General features: G+C 43.8%; 1 protein-coding gene and 1 non-coding gene across 3 annotated transcripts; both read left to right on the forward strand.

Annotated features, from left to right (window-relative positions):
* The first annotated feature begins 1,154 nt into the window (after positions 1–1,154).
* SIX4 (SIX homeobox 4) lies at positions 1,155–13,605 on the forward strand. Of its 2 annotated transcripts, XM_044231024.1 has the most exons (4): positions 1,155–1,205; positions 1,414–2,255; positions 4,977–5,665; positions 9,219–13,605. In XM_044231024.1, exons 1-4 carry the CDS (start codon positions 1,203–1,205, stop codon positions 10,013–10,015), a joined length of 2,331 nt encoding a protein of 776 aa, XP_044086959.1. In that variant the 5' UTR covers positions 1,155–1,202; the 3' UTR covers positions 10,016–13,605. The 2 variants fall into 2 exon arrangements, with proteins under 2 accessions (XP_044086959.1, XP_044086958.1); XM_044231023.1 differs by lacking the exon at positions 1,155–1,205 and having other exon boundaries at positions 1,345–2,255.
* LOC122894797 lies at positions 7,064–7,208 on the forward strand. The gene has a single exon (XR_006381846.1). It is a non-coding gene; the product is annotated as a U4 spliceosomal RNA (small nuclear RNA).
* Positions 13,606–17,858: the final 4,253 nt, after the last annotated feature.

The following is a 17,858-nucleotide window of genomic DNA, read 5'->3' on the forward strand; positions in this document are numbered from 1 at the left end:
AACACAAAGCCACCTTGAAAGATGATGTTAGGACGATGTCATTAAAATGTTGGATTTTGAGAAAGAATACCAGCAGATGGACCTAACTAACCCAAAGAAATCACAGAAGCAGAGATGGGTTCATCCTTTTCTGTGTTAAGACCTTATGCAAACCATAAAAGAGACATGACTGCAAACAGCAGCAGACTCCACCCCCAGGCATTTCACCTCAAACCGGAGGGCAGTCTTCCATCTGTCTGTGCTGCTGAAAGGGCTGCTGATCCTGCATTGATCTCCTGGAAGACACCTGCACTTAGAACTGGTGCTTCCACCAAGAATATCACCGCCAGAGAACTATTCATACATTTACATGAAAAATGTCCATACTGAAGACTTGAATTTCCATACTTTATTATAATGTAAAGCTTAGATCTCTTCCACTCTATTCCCTGAGATAAACACATTGATTAAACAGTCTATATCCTTAGTTGCACCCTGTTCAACTTTGTTGTGTTGCCAGACCTCCAGGTGAGTGAACGTTAAATGCTTTTTGAAGGTTTCATGTTTTTGTCCTTTCAGTGGGCTCTTTATACATCTATTATTCTAAGATATTCAAATATCTCCCCCTTTTTAGTTTACCATAAACCTTTTCCCCTAGAACATTCCCTAGTGACATTCTATTCTGGACCCTTTTGAATACAAAATCCTTGATAAAGTCATCTTGGAAAGGGAGGTAAAGGGGAAACAGGAACATAGAAAAGCTTCTCAATTGTCTCCTTTGAAATTTTGTCATCTGGATGCTTGACGGTGGTCTCTTTGTTAAGAGTTTAGCATCTGGACCTCAAGGCCACAAAATTAATATTCCCGCTGGAATCCTAGGGACTCTCTTTGAAAGAGCCTGTTGTCCAGTTTTCAGGCCACATTAGGTAATTTCCCGCCCAGGAGCATGGCCTAAAAAGAATGTCGGTGTTTCCCTTCAGGTATAGGTGCCTGGGGGTCAGGGGGAGAGGGAAAGGCAAGGGGTGGAGTGGGAGGCGGGTGATCGACAGGGATAGAAACCGTGTCTCCTCCTCCCTCTGAATGTGAAATAGCCAATGAGGTAGCGCGGCCGGGCCGGCCCGGCCGCCAGTGCCATATAGTATGCAGCAACCCGAGGAGTCACGTTGGGGGAACAGCAGAAAGCAGCTATCCTTTTACACTACTTTGCTCTAGCAGCTATCTTAATGGTGACTGCGTGGCCGGGGGGAAACCTGATCGGCCAGATCCAGCCGAAACCGGGAGGGAGGGAGTGGGCTTTCCGGAGGGGGGGAGGAGGGAGGGAGAAGAAGAAGGAGGAGTAAGAGAGGGGGAAAGAAAGAGGAAAAGAGTGCGAGGGAGTGAGGGAGGGAGGAAAATAAACAACAAAAAATGTCCTCTTCCTCCCCCACCGGGCAGATTGCAAGTGCGGCGGACATCAAGCAGGAGAATGGGATGGAAAGCGCCTCGGAAGGGCAGGAGGCGCCCCGAGAAGTGGCGGGGGGCGCGGCGGCGGGGCTGAGCCCCCCGGCTCCAGCCCCTTTCCCCCTGGAGCCGGGGGACGCCTCGGCCGCCGCCGCAAGGGTGAGCGGAGAGGAAGGGGCAGTGGCGGCAGCGGCGGCGGATCAGGTACAACTCCACTCGGAACTTCTGGGCAGGCACCACCACGCCGCGGCCGCCGTCGCCGCCGCCGCCGCCGCCGCGCAGACCCCACTGGCCTTCTCGCCCGACCATGTCGCCTGCGTGTGCGAGGCGCTGCAGCAGGGGGGCAACCTGGACCGCCTGGCCCGGTTCCTGTGGTCCCTGCCCCAGAGCGACCTGCTACGTGGCAACGAGAGCCTGCTGAAGGCGCGGGCGCTGGTGGCCTTCCACCAGGGCATCTACCCCGAGCTCTACAGCATCCTCGAGAGCCACAGCTTCGAGTCGGCCAACCACCCGCTGCTGCAGCAGCTCTGGTACAAGGCGCGCTACACCGAGGCCGAGCGAGCCCGCGGCCGGCCACTGGGCGCCGTGGACAAGTACCGGCTGCGCAGGAAATTCCCCCTGCCCCGCACCATCTGGGACGGCGAGGAGACGGTGTATTGTTTCAAGGAGAAGTCGCGCAACGCGCTCAAAGAGCTCTACAAGCAGAATCGCTACCCTTCGCCCGCCGAGAAGCGGCACCTGGCCAAGATCACCGGCCTCTCCCTCACCCAGGTCAGCAACTGGTTCAAGAACCGCCGGCAGCGCGATCGGAACCCCTCAGAGACCCAGTCCAAAAGGTGAGCGCCAACTTTCCTCCGCCTCCCCCTTTCTCTCCCCCACCCCCTTCCCAGCTTTCTTTTCCTCCAAGTGCTCGCAAACATGGCGCTTACCTTCCCCACCAGCCTGGTCCGGCTGCCCACCTCTCCCCGCCCCCCACCTCTCCCGGACCGGGGGATGGGGGGGCGGCGGTGGCGAGAGGCGGGGGAACCTCCCTCCTTACCCTCCCCCTCCTCCCCCCAGAAGTTTCTCGTCGCCCGCGTAGGTCTCAGTCCCCGCCCCCACCTCGGCTGGTCACTGCCGCCCAGTTTCCCACCCCCATCCCGCTGGCTTTGAAGTTGCCACTCTCTCCCGGGTTCTGGCGGGGCGCAGGAGCGTGTGTAGGCGCCGGAAAGGCAGCTCTGGTTGCCGCCAGAGGCCCACGGAGGTTGCCAGCGCGGGCCCGGGTCTGCACCTCCAGCGGGTTACACCGGCCGGGCGTGTGCACGAGCTCCTTCACCCCCCGCCCCGGGTTCGGCTGCCGCCCCCCACCCCGCCCCGCAGCCGCAACCTGCGTTAGAGGTCGCCTTGGCCGCTCTAGAAGAATGAGGGTGTTGGTGGGGGCTAGCGTTTCAGAAGGGGGTCTGGGGACGTCGAGGTTTTATGTGACAGAGTTAATCATTCACCCGGCCCGCTGTGGTTCCCTTCGCGGCCGCGGCAACGTGGGGTGATGGTGCGGGCTGGGCTCTGCCGTGTTTTGAAACCTGATTCTGAACTCCTTAGGATCGGATTTCAGCGCCGCCGGGGCTGTGGGGCTGGAGGGCTTGCTTCCTCGGCCCCCAAATCCTGCGTGGCTCCCTCCTGGGACAGCGATTGGGGGTGGGGGCGCTATCAGCTCCACACCTCCTAGAGTGCCCACCCTGGCGGGTTTGAGCTTTTGGGCTGGCAGAGTTTTGGATCCCAACTGGTAGAAAATGGGGTTTCCACCTCTTTTGTGCGTCCTTTCGAGTCAGACACCTGGAGGGTATATTTTGTTTATTGTTGAGCGAACTATGGAGAAGATCGTCCAAAGAGATGGTGTCTCAAGCCACGCGGGCATAGGACAGAAAGAACCCTACAGCTCGAGGTTCTGCGCAGGTTAGGAATTTGGGAGCCGCGGAGCGCGTCCGGGCCGAGCGAAGGTGATCACCCCGCGCATTCCAGAGTCCGCCGCGGTCCGCCCTAGTCGCTCCTGCCCCTGCGCCCCTCCCGGGGCCGGCCGGCTCCGGCGCTCCTCGCCTGAGGCAGGGAGGGAGGCGCTGTGTCCGAGCCGGGCCTCGCGGTAACCAAAACAAAACGCGCACTGTGACTTGCATGCATCCTTCCGCAGACTTTAGGGGAGACCCAGAGGAGGCCCGTTGGTCACCCCGCGCCAGCTTGTGGCAGCGGATCCTGTCGCTCGGAGCTCCGTTGGAATCCTCAGGGCCAGAGGCAGGGGGTGGGGAGCGGGCGTGGCACGCAGGCCAGCTGCCCTGCAGCCCCCACTCCCCGGCTGAGCGCGTTCCCCGTCTCCCTAGCCACACTCTGCCGGCTCTGTACGTCCCCCCGCCCCAACGCCACAACCCCCGCCCCCGGCCCAGTTGCCTGGTTTGGGCCCCTCTCCGGATCTACCTCCCACCCGCACCCCCGGTGAGTCACCCTCGCAGACGGCGACGGCGGCTCAGCCTCAGCTCGTAAATCAAAGCGCTTTCTGCGCTCCTGGCCCCGCAGCCCAAAGCCCGGGTAATCCCTTCCCCTCCCCTTGAAAGCGAACCGACCGCCGGGCACTGCGAGGGACGTGGATCTTCTACGAGGCCAAGTCGCACCACCCTTCCCAACTGCCCGCTAACTGACCCTTTCTCCCCCTCCCAGCGTCAGACCAAATGGGAACTCCCACCACTACTCCTTCCCAGATTTGGTGTTTCCCCTTAAGTGAAGGAGTGAGGAACACAGTCGGGCCTGGAGCAGAAGGAATGAGGGTGCTGGGGAAGGGGTTACAAGGCTGCTGAGTGACCCACACCCTTTCCCTCCCACCTCACCAGGGCACTGGATGGTGTATGTTAAATAGGCCCCTATGGCTTCTTTTGGATTCAAAGGCGACTGCACATAACAGTTCTTGGGTTGAAAGTGCCTTTCCTACATCAAGGACAGCCACTTTGTTGAATGAGAGAGTTGTCAGTCTGGTGGAGTAGAAGTTTGGGAGCAGGTGAGAAAATGATCTCTTGTTAACTAACTGACAAACAAAACACTTCCCACCTCCTGCTCCTTTGGCAGTTTCATTTCCCTCCAAGATCACACTAATCTGAATTGGTTTTGAGGGGAGGGGAAGGAGTTCCTAAACAGGAAAGACTGACCACTGACCACCTCATCTAGGGAGTTTTTTCTGTGGTGTAGGTAGCAGCGAATTTAACAGGAAGGAATAACTTCAATGCTATAAAAATGTATATACAATTCTCATAGTAAATCCTGTTAGCTGAATTTACATCTTCCAGATCTCTGGACTTTGCCTGAATTTATTATTGGTAAAAATGGTCGGCACAGGAGAGTTTATCTTCCCACATTCTCTGGATGGTCCGAATCTGCTGGAAGGTCTCATAGCTTAAACAGAACCAAAGGCTTCCTGCTCTGCTTTCCTTAAATACTGACTTTAATGGGGTTAGAGGCTGGATTTCTAAACAAATGGCACTATGTAGAACGTCATCCCTCTGACCTTTGGAATGTCTTGGTTTTCCCCCTCTCTGCAGTGAGTCAGATGGCAATCCCAGCACTGAAGATGAATCCAGCAAGGGCCATGAGGACTTGTCTCCTCATCCACTCTCCGGTTCTTCGGATAGTGTTGCCAACCTCAGCCTTCCCAGTCACATGGAACCAGTATACATGCAACAAATTGGAAATGCTAAGATCTCATTAAGCTCTTCTGGAGTTTTGTTGAACGGAAGCTTGGTGCCCGCTAGTACTTCACCTGTCTTTCTTAATGGTAATTCTTTCATTCAGGGACCCAATGGAGTCATCCTTAATGGACTAAATGTGGGGAATACACAGACTGTGTCATTGAACCCACCAAAAATGGCCTCAAACATTGTGAGCAATGGTATATCCATGAGTGACATACTTGGGTCTACCTCCCAGGATGTGAAGGAATTCAAAGTCCTCCAGAGTTCTTCAGCTAACTCAGCAGCCACCACATCTTACAGCTCCAGTGCCCCTGTGTCATTCCCAGGGCTCATCCCCAGCACTGAGGTAAAAAGAGAAGGTGTTCAAACAGTGGCTTCCCAGGACGGAGGCTCTGTGGTGACTTTTACTACACCCGTGCAAATTAACCAGTATGGCATTGTCCAGATCCCCAATTCCGGAACGAACAGCCAGTTCCTTAATGGGAGCATTGGATTCTCTCCACTGCAGCTGCCTTCTGTTTCCGTAGCCGCTTCACAAGGTAAAAGTCTCATTCGGTACCATAATGCACCAGTGACTGTTTTAGCCAGCTGCTGTAAATGACGCGTTTGGTGAGAGCTATAGATTGATGTTACTCTTCAGGTACCTTACTGGCCGCCACAGCTGCAGAGAGCCTCGGTCTGTCTCTCCTCCTTTGCCACAGCAGTGTAATATCCTGCTTGTTTGGCTCTCTGGCATCATGGAGATGGGCTTTTGTTTTCCTAACAACTGAGTGGAAAAATACAGTTCAGAGCAAATCTTGCCAGTTCTACAATTATAGAAATATGATAAGTCAATTGGTGCTTACAGAATAACCCATTGCTTGACATTTTAAGATTAAAAATTAATGATATTGCTAAGAACACAAAATTAGTCTAAGCAATTGGTACGAAATGTGTACACTTTACCTAAGCATTTTCTGTTTGACCAAGAAGTGTTTTAGAAGAGCAGGCTGAAAAGACTGAATCAGTTGTGTTTGAATCCTGTTCCTCCTATAATTAAAACTAACTAAAGGAAAACCAGAGGAATATGTGAGTGGGAGTTTGTTGCTCTGCCTGTATGCCCACCCCCCTAAATGTGTGGGTTTATTTAGGAAGGCAACTATATGCCTTATTCTATATATGTTTGTGACTTGACCAAGGACAATATTCTAAAGAAAACACTGATCTGAAATTCAGGAAGCCTGAAGCCGATAGGCCACTTCTTCACTGACTTTAAACAAGTCTGATGACTCTGTCATTTTTTTTTGTAAAGAAACAGGAATGGTTAGAATCTCAGTGGAGGTGGCAGAGGCCCTTAAACTTAGGAGTAGGTGATGTCAATGCAGGTTTGCCTTCCTGTAAGCGAATCTGAATGTCCAGACTTTCATGAAACCAAAATAAGTAGTTGTTTGCCTTAAAGATCAGCTTCCTATAAAATGGCTTTATCCAGAAAAATACCCATTTATGCACAACTTTTTTTGTTTTCACAACTATGATCTGCTTCAGTTTATAGGAGGCATTAATGGAAAAAATGTTGTTGAACACATTTCATTCTGTAGAATCAATTACAGGTAGAAAGGCAGTAAAAACAAGCACAACATGTATTTATTCATTGTTCCAAGTTCTGGAAAGGATTAAGTTAAGTCACTATCTGACCCAAGGCAAAAATATGGAAACCACAAGGAAAGTCAAAGTGCTTCATTTTATAGTAATTTAATGTGGATCTAACCCCTTTTTGTCTCTTCAGGAAATTTCCAAAACAGTAGGTAACATTTTAAAGACAACAAATTTGAGCAAAAAGTATGAGATGTACATTGGGGAAGAAGAAAAGCAAAAATAGTTTTCATACGTAATCTAGAAATATACTACCATAGAAAATCATTGCAAACTAACAGCTAATTTTTAAAATGGGACATTTCAGCTTTGCACAGTGGCAGTATCGTAGCCAATGAGGTTTATCCGAGGCACGATTATTGCTAATTGAAAACTTTAAAATGGGACATTTAATGTGAATAAGAATAGCATTTTCAGTTAAAAAATCTAAGATCAAATGACAGAGCTGTCAATCCTTAGACTGTCTGTGTGCATTAAAGGCCTAAGTTTAACCACATGGGTCCAGGAAGTAACGTTCCTTTAGAGTAATTATGGACTGTAGGTCTCAATAAAGCATTTAGGGATTCAGGCTTTCTCAAAAATGGATACTGAGGCTTGCTTTAAAATGTGTAGACAAGGGAGATTATCCTTCAATAATTAGTATTTATATAAAAATCCAGAATATCTACATCTTTTACTCACTTTATAATCTCAGAAAATAAGGGGTGTTTTCCTTACCATCATTACAAAGTTAGGCTTTTCACCTATGTCCTTTTTCATTTGGATTTTTTTAACTGATTTTGAAATTATTGTCCAGTTTATAATTCAGGTGCAGTTACACTTAAATATCAAGTTTTAGATCACATCTGCTTTTCTTCATTCATTCATATATGTTATAATGTCTACATGTTCAAAATTATTTTATCTATATATTTCAGTAGCTGTTGGGGAAAATGTCCTGTCATATTATTTATGGTTCTCAAAAAATAACTAATCATTTTGTTCACATATACATAGGCAAATACTTTCACAATGCGTAACACATAACAAAATAAATATTTCTGATGATTTTGCTACAGTTTAGCAGCCAGCAGGAATTTTAAAGCATACTTAAGTTGAAGTCAAATAAAAGCCTTTTCATTTGTTTGGCCTGGAACAAACATTTATGTTAGGGAAGAGCCCAGACGTACATAGAAATGTTTTTATTAACACCAATATTTTCACAAAGAATACTTTCTAGTGGTTAAATCTTTTTTAAAGCTTAAATGCAGTCTTTTCTTCTTCTTCTTCTTTTTTTTTTTTCATTTAAAGACATTTCTTTGAATTTAAGGTGCTTAAAAAGTGTTTGGAAGACGTATAAACAGCCCTGTGACATTTATTTACCAATATAGGTGGTAATATATTATTAAAAATTGTTCTAATTATTTGGTAACAGTTATTCTAATTCAAGAAGGGATATGTCTCAGGTGAATTACCTTTAATATTGAGCAGTTTTCTCAAATTAATAGTTTACTGAACATCTAATTTGAGATCAGAGGAAACAACCCATCCAAATTATTCTATCACAAAATTCCCTCAGGTCCACCTTTCTTTCAGCGGCAGGATCATTGCCATCATTTTACTGTGCCTATGTAAAGACTCAAAAAGAAAAGTGTTTTATTTCATAGCAGGAGTGAAGGGAATGGTCTAATTCATCTCCATGGTCTGAGTTACCTCATTTTTGAACATCTTCTCAGCTTTCCATTTATGTTTCTTTTTCTGCTTCTGCTCTCCGTAGACCACTATAGTGAGAGCCAAAAATACGAACCTTTTAGAGAAGCATTAGCTCTAGTTATTTACATTAATCTGTAATTTTAGAAGTACACTTTATTATTATCATTAATTTTTCCTATCACCACAACCCTGAAAATCCAGAACTGGCACAACAAAAGAAAAAACTATTGAACATTTTGTTGACATTACTTTATGGTTAGTTTGGTGAAAGTTTGAAACTTGTCTGTACAGGTTTATATGGTTAACTTCAAGCCCCAGGGCAACTCATTTTACAGGGATTTTCTACATTTCTATTTATGTCGGTTACTGAGCTTGTCTTGAACAAAGGCATTTTATTTTGCATTTGTGTTTTCTAGTTCTTACTGGCAGAGCTAGGTACAACTGTCAAGTGATTGAGAGAAATCAAGTTGGTAATAATGATCCAGAAACTTGACTGAAACTAGAACTTGGAAAAAAGGCGGGGATCACATTTGGTTTCTAAACCAGTAGTTCTCACTCCCACTGTGTCATCAGACTTGGGAGTTTAAAATACACCTGTCCTAGGACTTACTGAGTCAGATTTTCAGGAGTAGAGCCTGGGAATCTGTACTTTTAAGTGCTCAAGGTGATTCTGCTGAACCTGAGAAAAATTGTATGTGTAAAAAGTATCCTTTTTTCCCCTTTCCTTACCAATTTCATCAATGATAATCTGTACTTTATTTTTTTTAGGTAATATTTCAGTAAATTCAAGCACTTCAGATGGGAGCACATTTACAAGTGAGTCTACCACAGTCCAGCAAGGAAAGGTTTTCTTGAGCTCTCTTGCTCCCAGTGCAGTGGTATACACTGTTCCTAATTCAGGCCAGACTATAGGATCTGTTAAACAGGAGGGGTTGGAGAGGAGCCTGGTATTTTCTCAGTTGATGCCTGTCAATCAGAATCCACAAATAAATGCAAACCTGTCTTCTGAAAATATCTCGGGGAGTGGCCTCCATCCACTGGCCTCCTCATTAGTTAACGTATCCCCAACTCATAATTTTTCCCTGACTCCCCCTACCTTACTAAATCCCACTGAGCTAAATCCTGACATTGCTGAGAGCCAGCCAATGTCTGCACCTGTGGCAAGCAAGTCTACTGTGACATCTGTCAGCAACACTAACTATGCAACTCTTCAGAACTGTTCCCTCATTGCTGGTCAAGATCTATTGTCAGTCCCCATGACCCAGGCTGCCCTTGGGGAAATTGTTCCTACGGCTGAAGACCAGGTGGGTCACCCTTCCCCAGCAGTACACCAGGATTTTGTCAGAGAACATCGCTTGGTTCTGCAATCAGTAGCTAACATAAAAGAGAATTTCTTAACAAATTCTGAGGGCAAAGCCACAAGCAACTTAATGATGCTGGACTCAAAATCCAAGTATGTCCTAGAGGGCATGGTCGAGACTGTCTGTGAAGAGCTGGAAACAGACAAAAAAGAGCTTGCCAAGCTCCAAACTGTCCAGTTGGATGAAGATATGCAAGACTTATGAACTTGAGTTCCCGCCCACCCCTCCACCCCCGCCCTTTTTTTCTGGCATCAGCAGGCAGATCTTTTCATGAAGCCCTGAGGACATAAAGCATTTTCCCATTTACAGGGAAACACTGGTTTTGTGAGTAAATGCATTCGAGGGACTGGATTTATCTGCATGAAGATCACAGTTAAATAGACAAGAGTAGAACTGCGTTGCCGTTGCCGCAGCTTCTTCGTTCACGAATGTTCTCTTTTAAATAGATGGAGACAAAGGAACAAGATGAAATATACCAAGTCAAAGTGTATCATTTGGTTGACTTAATATAATTCTAAGGTCAAATGGAACTCTGTAGTTCTTTAAATTTAAACTGTATACACCTGACATTGGCTTTAGAAACAATACAGTTATTTTTGTTTACTTTTACTCCATGGGCATTGATGAGGTTAAGAAGCATAAATGGTACTCCGCACTATTGTAAGGGTTTATTTTTGAATATATGCATTTCTGTCTTTCAGCCTTTTTTGTGAAAGTCTTGGTTTGTCTCTACACATTTCCAAATGTGCTTGCTAATAGTCCAGTGGGGCTGAGAAAGTTTGCAACTCCACTAAAAACGCTGAAACAAACTTCAGTATGAGTGTAAATATATTAGTCCTCTAAGCCAGGATTTGAGGAATTACAGTGAATTTTATTTATGCTGTATATGTTTCTCTTATACTTCAGACACTATGAACTGAAAAGAAAAATGTTTTCTTACTGTTTAATTTATTTTTATTGCTTGAACAGGAAGTGAACATAGTTATTTCCAACAAAGTTTTACTTTTTGTAGGATTTTAAAAGTGATGATTTTTATCAGGAGTCTATTATGGTCAATATTAATAACACTGAAACAGGCAATCTAACTCCCAATATTGGAATTTTGGTACTTTTTTTCACATCCTTGTTCTTTATTTAGCAACTCTCTGATTCATTTAAATATGTTTTCTATAGAATTCTATGTGCCTTTTTACCTTGTGGCCTTTTAATTATTCTTAAGGTACAGAAGTGTCAACAAAAGCACTGATGGCTCTTTTCTATCTAACAGGGTTATTTTCACCACAAAATTGCTTTAAATCTGCAGAATTAAGTTTCACTTATGTAATTATGTACGTTTATGATGTAAATGGATGATCAACTGATACATTGTTGATGCTTTTCATTACGACGGAAATAACAATCATAGATTAGCATGTAAAATGAATTCTGTAGACTATGAAAACAGCCTTTTTAAACTACAGAAAGAATTATGTAAATTCTCTGGAGCAAAACTCTGCCCTGATGAAACTTAGTTCTAGGTGTTTTGAATCAGTTGTTACATGATGACATACAACTGTTACTTGCACTATATTATCATGTCTTGTTTAAAAGTAAATCTTTTGGGGTTTCTTTGAGAAGCTTGCTTGATAATGTTGTGAGCTGTGGTTATAGTTTCTATCTGTCAGGACCGAACACAAAATGGAATAATGCAAATACATTTAGGTAGGGAGTGAAGTCTTTTGGTGACTGCAAAGCAAGAAATGGGAGAAAATGATCTCTTCGAAGATGACTTAAAGTCATCGAACATAAAGCTGTAACCAGTCTTGCTCTCTTCAAGATCAGAACAAAGAGTATACTCTTGATCTCAACAGGCCCATTCGCTAAGCATGTTGAATAAGGGCCATAGAGGACTTCACTTTTCTTGTTATTCCAAATGGAAATCACAGACGTAGATGAAGAGCCCTATCAAGACTTCTTCCCATCGTTTTGTTAAAGAACTTAGATCCCCCCCTTTTTTTTTCCTATGGAATTAGTGAATGTTCTTAAACTGCTGAAACTACAGTTTTTCGTCTTTTTTTTTTAACAAAGTCAAGTGTTTTAGAGTTCTCCTCCACTCCATCACTCCTTACTCAGCTTGTATTTTGTTGTTGTTGTTTTTTGTAGGTGTGTGCTGATCATGTTACTGAGATTAATTATATGGCTCTGTAGTGTAGTTTACATGAAGATGATGTTTTTTCACTTGATGGCTGCAGATATCGAGAGTTTTGGTTCATTATTTTACAGTACTGATCTAATAAGGGAAACAGGAAGATGTAAAAAGTTATATATGCATATAAATAACTGGAAAAGTTTCATATGTCTTCCAAAAATATAATAAGCCTCTCCTTTTATTCACAATTCTTCCTCTTTTTTTCCCTTAAGAAAAAGGAAAGATAGCACAAAGCTTAAGACTTACCTAGGAAATCCATTCATACTCCTAACATGATGTAATTATACCCCTCCAATGACTCCAGGTAGCTACACAATATACCAGGTAAGAATCAATGCACATTATAAAGAACTTACTGTTCTTTTCTATTCTTTCAGTAAAATAAGGGCCAGTTGGTTTATAGCCCATACATATGTGAATAAAATAAGATAAACCCCATGATCTCCTTGCACAGAATTGCAAATGTTTTTTTTGCAATACCAAGGGCCAGACTCAGAACCCTTGGAGTTCATGTGGCAGACTTTCTCTTACATAAACCAATGCTTGAAGATGCTGCAAATAACCCTCAAATGATCCCCAAAGAGGAATCAGAATGGGGTAAAAACTCTCCCTGCAAACCCCAACCCCTGCTGCTGGCTGTAGGATTTTTGGTGTGAGGCTCTCGATGCACTCTATGCCAGAATGTGGCATTTAGCTCTTAGTTACAGCTAGTAAAGAACAGTTTTATCATTTAAAGAGGCGGTGTGTTTGTTCCTTAAGCAAGCAAGAACACCTGTGTTGTGTTTCCTAGCTCGTGTATATTTATAGTAATGAAAAGACAGACTCGTACACATGTTTCAGTGCCTTTCTTGTGTTATGAAAGGCAAGTAGACGTTATAGCCATAGGTAAAAATGTGTAGTTAAATTGCACACTGACCTTAAATCTCCCTGTATATGCCCGTGCATCTTGCATGTCAAAAGTTGGATTATTGGGCATGTGTTGCAGCCTGCCTGCTACATGTTAGGCAAGTGTGCATTAGTACATAGTCAGAAGTTCTTCATTCTTTTCCAATGTTTTTGACAGATCATCTCATCATAAAAATATAAATAATTCAGGACATTTGTGGGGAAAAGAATTACATTTTACGAAAGATGTTTCAAAGTCTTCCTAGAACTTAGATGATAGAGCCTAAGAGTTATTTTGTATCTAGTTGATACATTTCATGTTAATTTAATATTACAACCATACATTTTATTAATCAAAATTATGTAGCATGTGACTCTTTTGGCTTTCAGGGTTCTCAATTTTTGTTCTTTTGTTGCATGTACTGTATGTTTAGAGGAGACTGGTTATATACTCAATATGGTTTTACTGTGCCTTACACAAAGAGAAAATCTATTCAGAATGTATATCACGGGGTGGGGTAACAGAGTCTCTACTGCACTGTTAGGTGATGGCACACAGAGCATGTCCCAGAACATTTCTGTGCTTAATTACCCAACCAAAGAGATCTAAAGTATGTATGTTGTACTGTAATAGGGGTTTATGCCTGGACAATTAAGTGTTTTATTTGTTTTCTGAAATGATGTGAACTTATTTTTCTAAACACTATGCTAAATAAACTTTATATTTATACATACATTGTGTTTAAAAGTTCTTTATCCCTGGGGCGCCTGGGTGGCTCAGTGGGTTAAGCCTCTGCCTTCGGCTCAGGTCATGATCTCAGGGTGCTGGGATCGAGCCCCACATAGGGCTCTCTGCTCAGCAGGGAGCCTGCTTCCTCTTCTCTCTCTGCCTGCCTCTGCCTACTTGTGATCTCTCTCTGTAAAATAAATAAAATCTTAAAAAAAAAAAAAAAGTTATTTATCCCTGTGGGTGGGGGGTAGGGAGGCGAGAAAAGAAGGGAAAAAGAAAAACAAAACCCACACAAACATTTCATAGACTGGCAGGCCCAAGGACAACGGGAGTCATTTTAGAACAATCTCTGTTGGTTTTTGTGCAAAATTACGCAATTCGCTCAATGGTATTGCGTACCCTGAGCTAAATGATTAGATTTCATCCTCCTTAATGTAAAAAAATGTTTCCTATTCATCTGGATATTCCACAATCTGACTATCATACTCTATAAGGTGTAGTGGAATTAAATTCTGTGATCCAAAGGCCTTTCTATTCCTACCCTTACTGGATGAGCTCGATATAATGCATCTTTCAAACATTCCCATCAGCCGAAGTCTGGTCACACTGCCCTTGGGTCCACCAGTGCACTGACCTGAAGTTAGGGACTCGGCTGCACCGCTGAAGACTCAGTCCTGCTACAGTTTGATCCCACCTTTAAAATTACATAATCTCTGAAGAGGTGCCTCCCACACTAAATTAGAGGGGTTTGGATAAGGGAGATTGATACCAACTGTACAATCGTGTTACAAAACCAGGTAAAGGCATCAAATTAATTTCAGGTATGTCTCAACTTTTTTTATATTCTTGTCATTCGCTTCACTTGTTTAGCGATTTTCTATGTAGCTGAACCAGTTGAAGTGGATAGTGTCTCAGTGAGTCTAGGGTCAGAGTATTGTGGAGTGGTTACATTTTATAACGTCTTAACCAAACAAATATTTTAAAACATTTGACAGGTCACTGACCTACTTCAAACATTTGTGGCTCTGCAGAATCTAGCAAACTAAATAAAAACCCTCAAGGGGAATTCAAGACTTTCATCCCCCTCTTCCTGCTTCCCTGAAGAAATAATAAATGTGGAGTGCCCGGCTGGCTTAGTGAGTAGAATATGTGAGTCTTGATCTTGGGGTCATGAATTCAAGTCCCACCTAGGGTGTAGAGCTTACTTAGAAAAAAAAATAATAAATGTGGAAATTTATCTTTACACCATCACATTTTCAGAACGTAGATAGTAAATAAATATAGATTCAGATAATGGCCAGTACTACAAAGTCCGTAACAGGGTAATGAGATTGAGCACGGGGAATGGTGGAAGCGGGGACACACATTACATTCATCGGTCAAGGAAAGTCTCAAGGAAGTAAACCTTCAACAAAGAGGTATGAATGATGAGAGGGAACCAGCCCACAAGACTTAGAAAAAAATAGCATTCCAGACGCAGGGAACAGCAGGTACAAAGGCCCTGAGGGAGGAGCAGAGTGGCTGGATCACAGTGTGAACCCTAGGGGTCATTTAGAAGGAGATCCAGTCAGAGAGATAAGCAAGTAGGTGCCAGATCTCAAGTAGAACTTGATTGGTCTGTGCTAAATAGTTTGGATTTGAGTCAGAGAACCAAGGATTGCTATAACCTGATTTACACTTTAAAATGTCACTCTGCCTTTTTTTCGGAGGACAGCGTTCTCCAAAGCCATTCTTGTGAGGGAAGGAATTAGGAAATTATGTCATGTTGTCCTAAGCTCTTGGACAGGAAATACTTCAGGAGCTGTTGAAGCATGAATGGCAGTTTTTTTCCTAAATGTCTCCAGAATTTTGTGCTCTTGAAGCCTTTTGTCTGTTCTGCCTCTTGCTGTTAGCCAAAGCTGCCAGCTTCCTGCTATGATTGTCCCAGTCTGAACCTGTGCCCTGAACTCCATTCTGGTAGATCCAGTTCCCTAATGGATATTTTCAGAATGTCCCAGTCATCTATGACTCTACATATGAAAAATTTAAACTATTATCTTTGCCTTAAGCCTGTTTCTCACTCGGTTCTCCTCATTCTATAGGAGCACTTACTTACCCACCGGCCAAGTCAAAAATCTGGGACTCACCCTGGAGTCTTCTCTCCCTTTCTTTCCACCCCCTCCACCAGATCACTACATCTCTCCATGGCTGCTCTTTTACTGTCTCTTGAATCAATTCCTTCCCCTACATTTCTAGAGTTACTGCCATAGTTTAGGCACATACTGCTTTTGTTGTTGTTATTTGTTTTTTAAAGATTTTATTTTTAAGTAATCACTACACCCAACATGGGGCTTGAACTCACAATCCCAAGATCAAGAGTCTCATGCTCCACTGACTGAGCCAGCCAGGCGTGCTGCCATTTACCTTTTCTTGACTGAATTATTACAACTGCCTCCTACCTGGTATCTCAGTGTCTGGTCCTCGTTCCAGGCTACATTACAATTACATTCAGTTGCAACTTTCAGAATTCAAGACCTATTTCTGCCTTGCTTTCCACTTTAGAACCTTCAATGGTCTCCACTGTCTATGAAATAACATTTATTTATTTATTTTAAAGATTTTATTTATTTATTTGACAGAGAGAGAGAGAGCATGAGCAGGGGAACAGCAGGCAGAGGGAAAGGGAGTGGGAGAGCTCAGGGGTGCTGAGCAGGGAGCCCCATGCGGGACTCAATCATGAAGCCCCTGGGATCATGAGCTGAGCCAAAGGTAGATGCTTAACGACTGAGCCACCGAGGCAGCCCTGAAATACCATTTAAACCCCTTAACAGAGGCGCCTGGGTGGCCCAGTCTGTTATGCATCTGATTCTTGGTTTTGGCTCAGGTGGGGATCTCAGGATCATGAGATCGAGGTGCGTGTCAGTCTCCACGCTCAGGGCAGAGTCTGCTTGGGATTTTTCTTGTTCTCACTCACTCTCTAAAATACATAAATAAATCTTCCAAAAAGTAAAAAACCAAACCCCTTAAGATACAAAGCCCCCAAGACCCAGGCCCTACCTCTCTGTCTAGTCACATCTGCTGCTCAAAGGGACAAGGTCCTTTCTACCCAATCTCCAAGACTCACTAGACATCACTAGCAGAGCTAGTGCTCCAGCAAGCTCCATCTCACCCCCATAACCAGAATGTTGCGTGGCCCATTCTGTGATTTGACGAGGATTTATGTCTTCCTTAGTGTAGCACCTATCACATTATTATGAGTTTGCTTCTCTGCACTTTTGTCTCTGTTTCTCTGGCATTCAGTATAATGGAGAAGAGTAGGCATTTAAAAAATATTTGTTGAATCAACAGTGACTCTGTTATCCTTTCCTTTAAATCATTTCACTTGCTCTGGAATAAGGAACTGCATTGCTAGGGCCCCTGAGTGGCTCAGTCAGTAGAGTATGTGACTCCTGATCTTGGGAGTGTGAGTTCAAGCCCCACATTGGATGTAGAGATTACTTAGAAAATGATAAAATCTTGGGACGCCTGGGTGGCTCAGTTGGTTGAGCAGCTGCCTTCGGCTCAGGTCACGATCCCAGCGTCCTGGGATCGAGTCCCACTTCGGGCTCCTTGCTTGGCGGGGAGCCTGCTTCTCCCTCTGCCTCTGCCTGCCACTCTGTCTGCCTGTGCTTGCTCTCGCTTCTTTCTCTATGACAAATAAATAAATAAATAATCTTTAAAAAAAAAAAAAAAGATTAAAAAAAAAAAGAAAAAGAAAATGATAAAATCTTTAAAAAAAAAAAAAGAAACTTCATTGCTAAACTAGTTAAAGCATTATCCCTATTTAGAGCACAAAAAAAATAAAAATAAAAATAAATCAATACGTTGGAGGGTAGGGCCCCAAAGTGGTTCTTTGAATCTTCTAGCATTAGTGGATGGTATTTATGGTCATTATTTTCCTTACTGCTCCAAGGTTTTTTCCACTTACTTCCAAACGGAGGCTGGGTTCCAGAAAATAGAGGTTGGCTAAAGTTTGACAGACAAGTGGGCCATTAGCACAAAATACAGTCACTAAGCCTTTTTAGATCAATGTTTCAAAATAGCCATGATGTACAGAAAAGCTATTTATACTTATGTATAGATATACCTTCTAAAAATATTCTCTCTGTGGATGTATTCCTATTACTTGTATGTGAACTGAGTAGATGTCTGAAAAGTCTATGAGGAATAGTAAATGGAACGTAGAGTTTTAGACATCAGGAAATCTGGATTCTGATTAGCTTTTA

Source organism: Neovison vison, chromosome 13 (assembly GCF_020171115.1).
Source record: "Neovison vison isolate M4711 chromosome 13, ASM_NN_V1, whole genome shotgun sequence".
In the NCBI taxonomy this organism is placed as follows: domain Eukaryota; kingdom Metazoa; phylum Chordata; class Mammalia; order Carnivora; family Mustelidae; genus Neogale; species Neogale vison.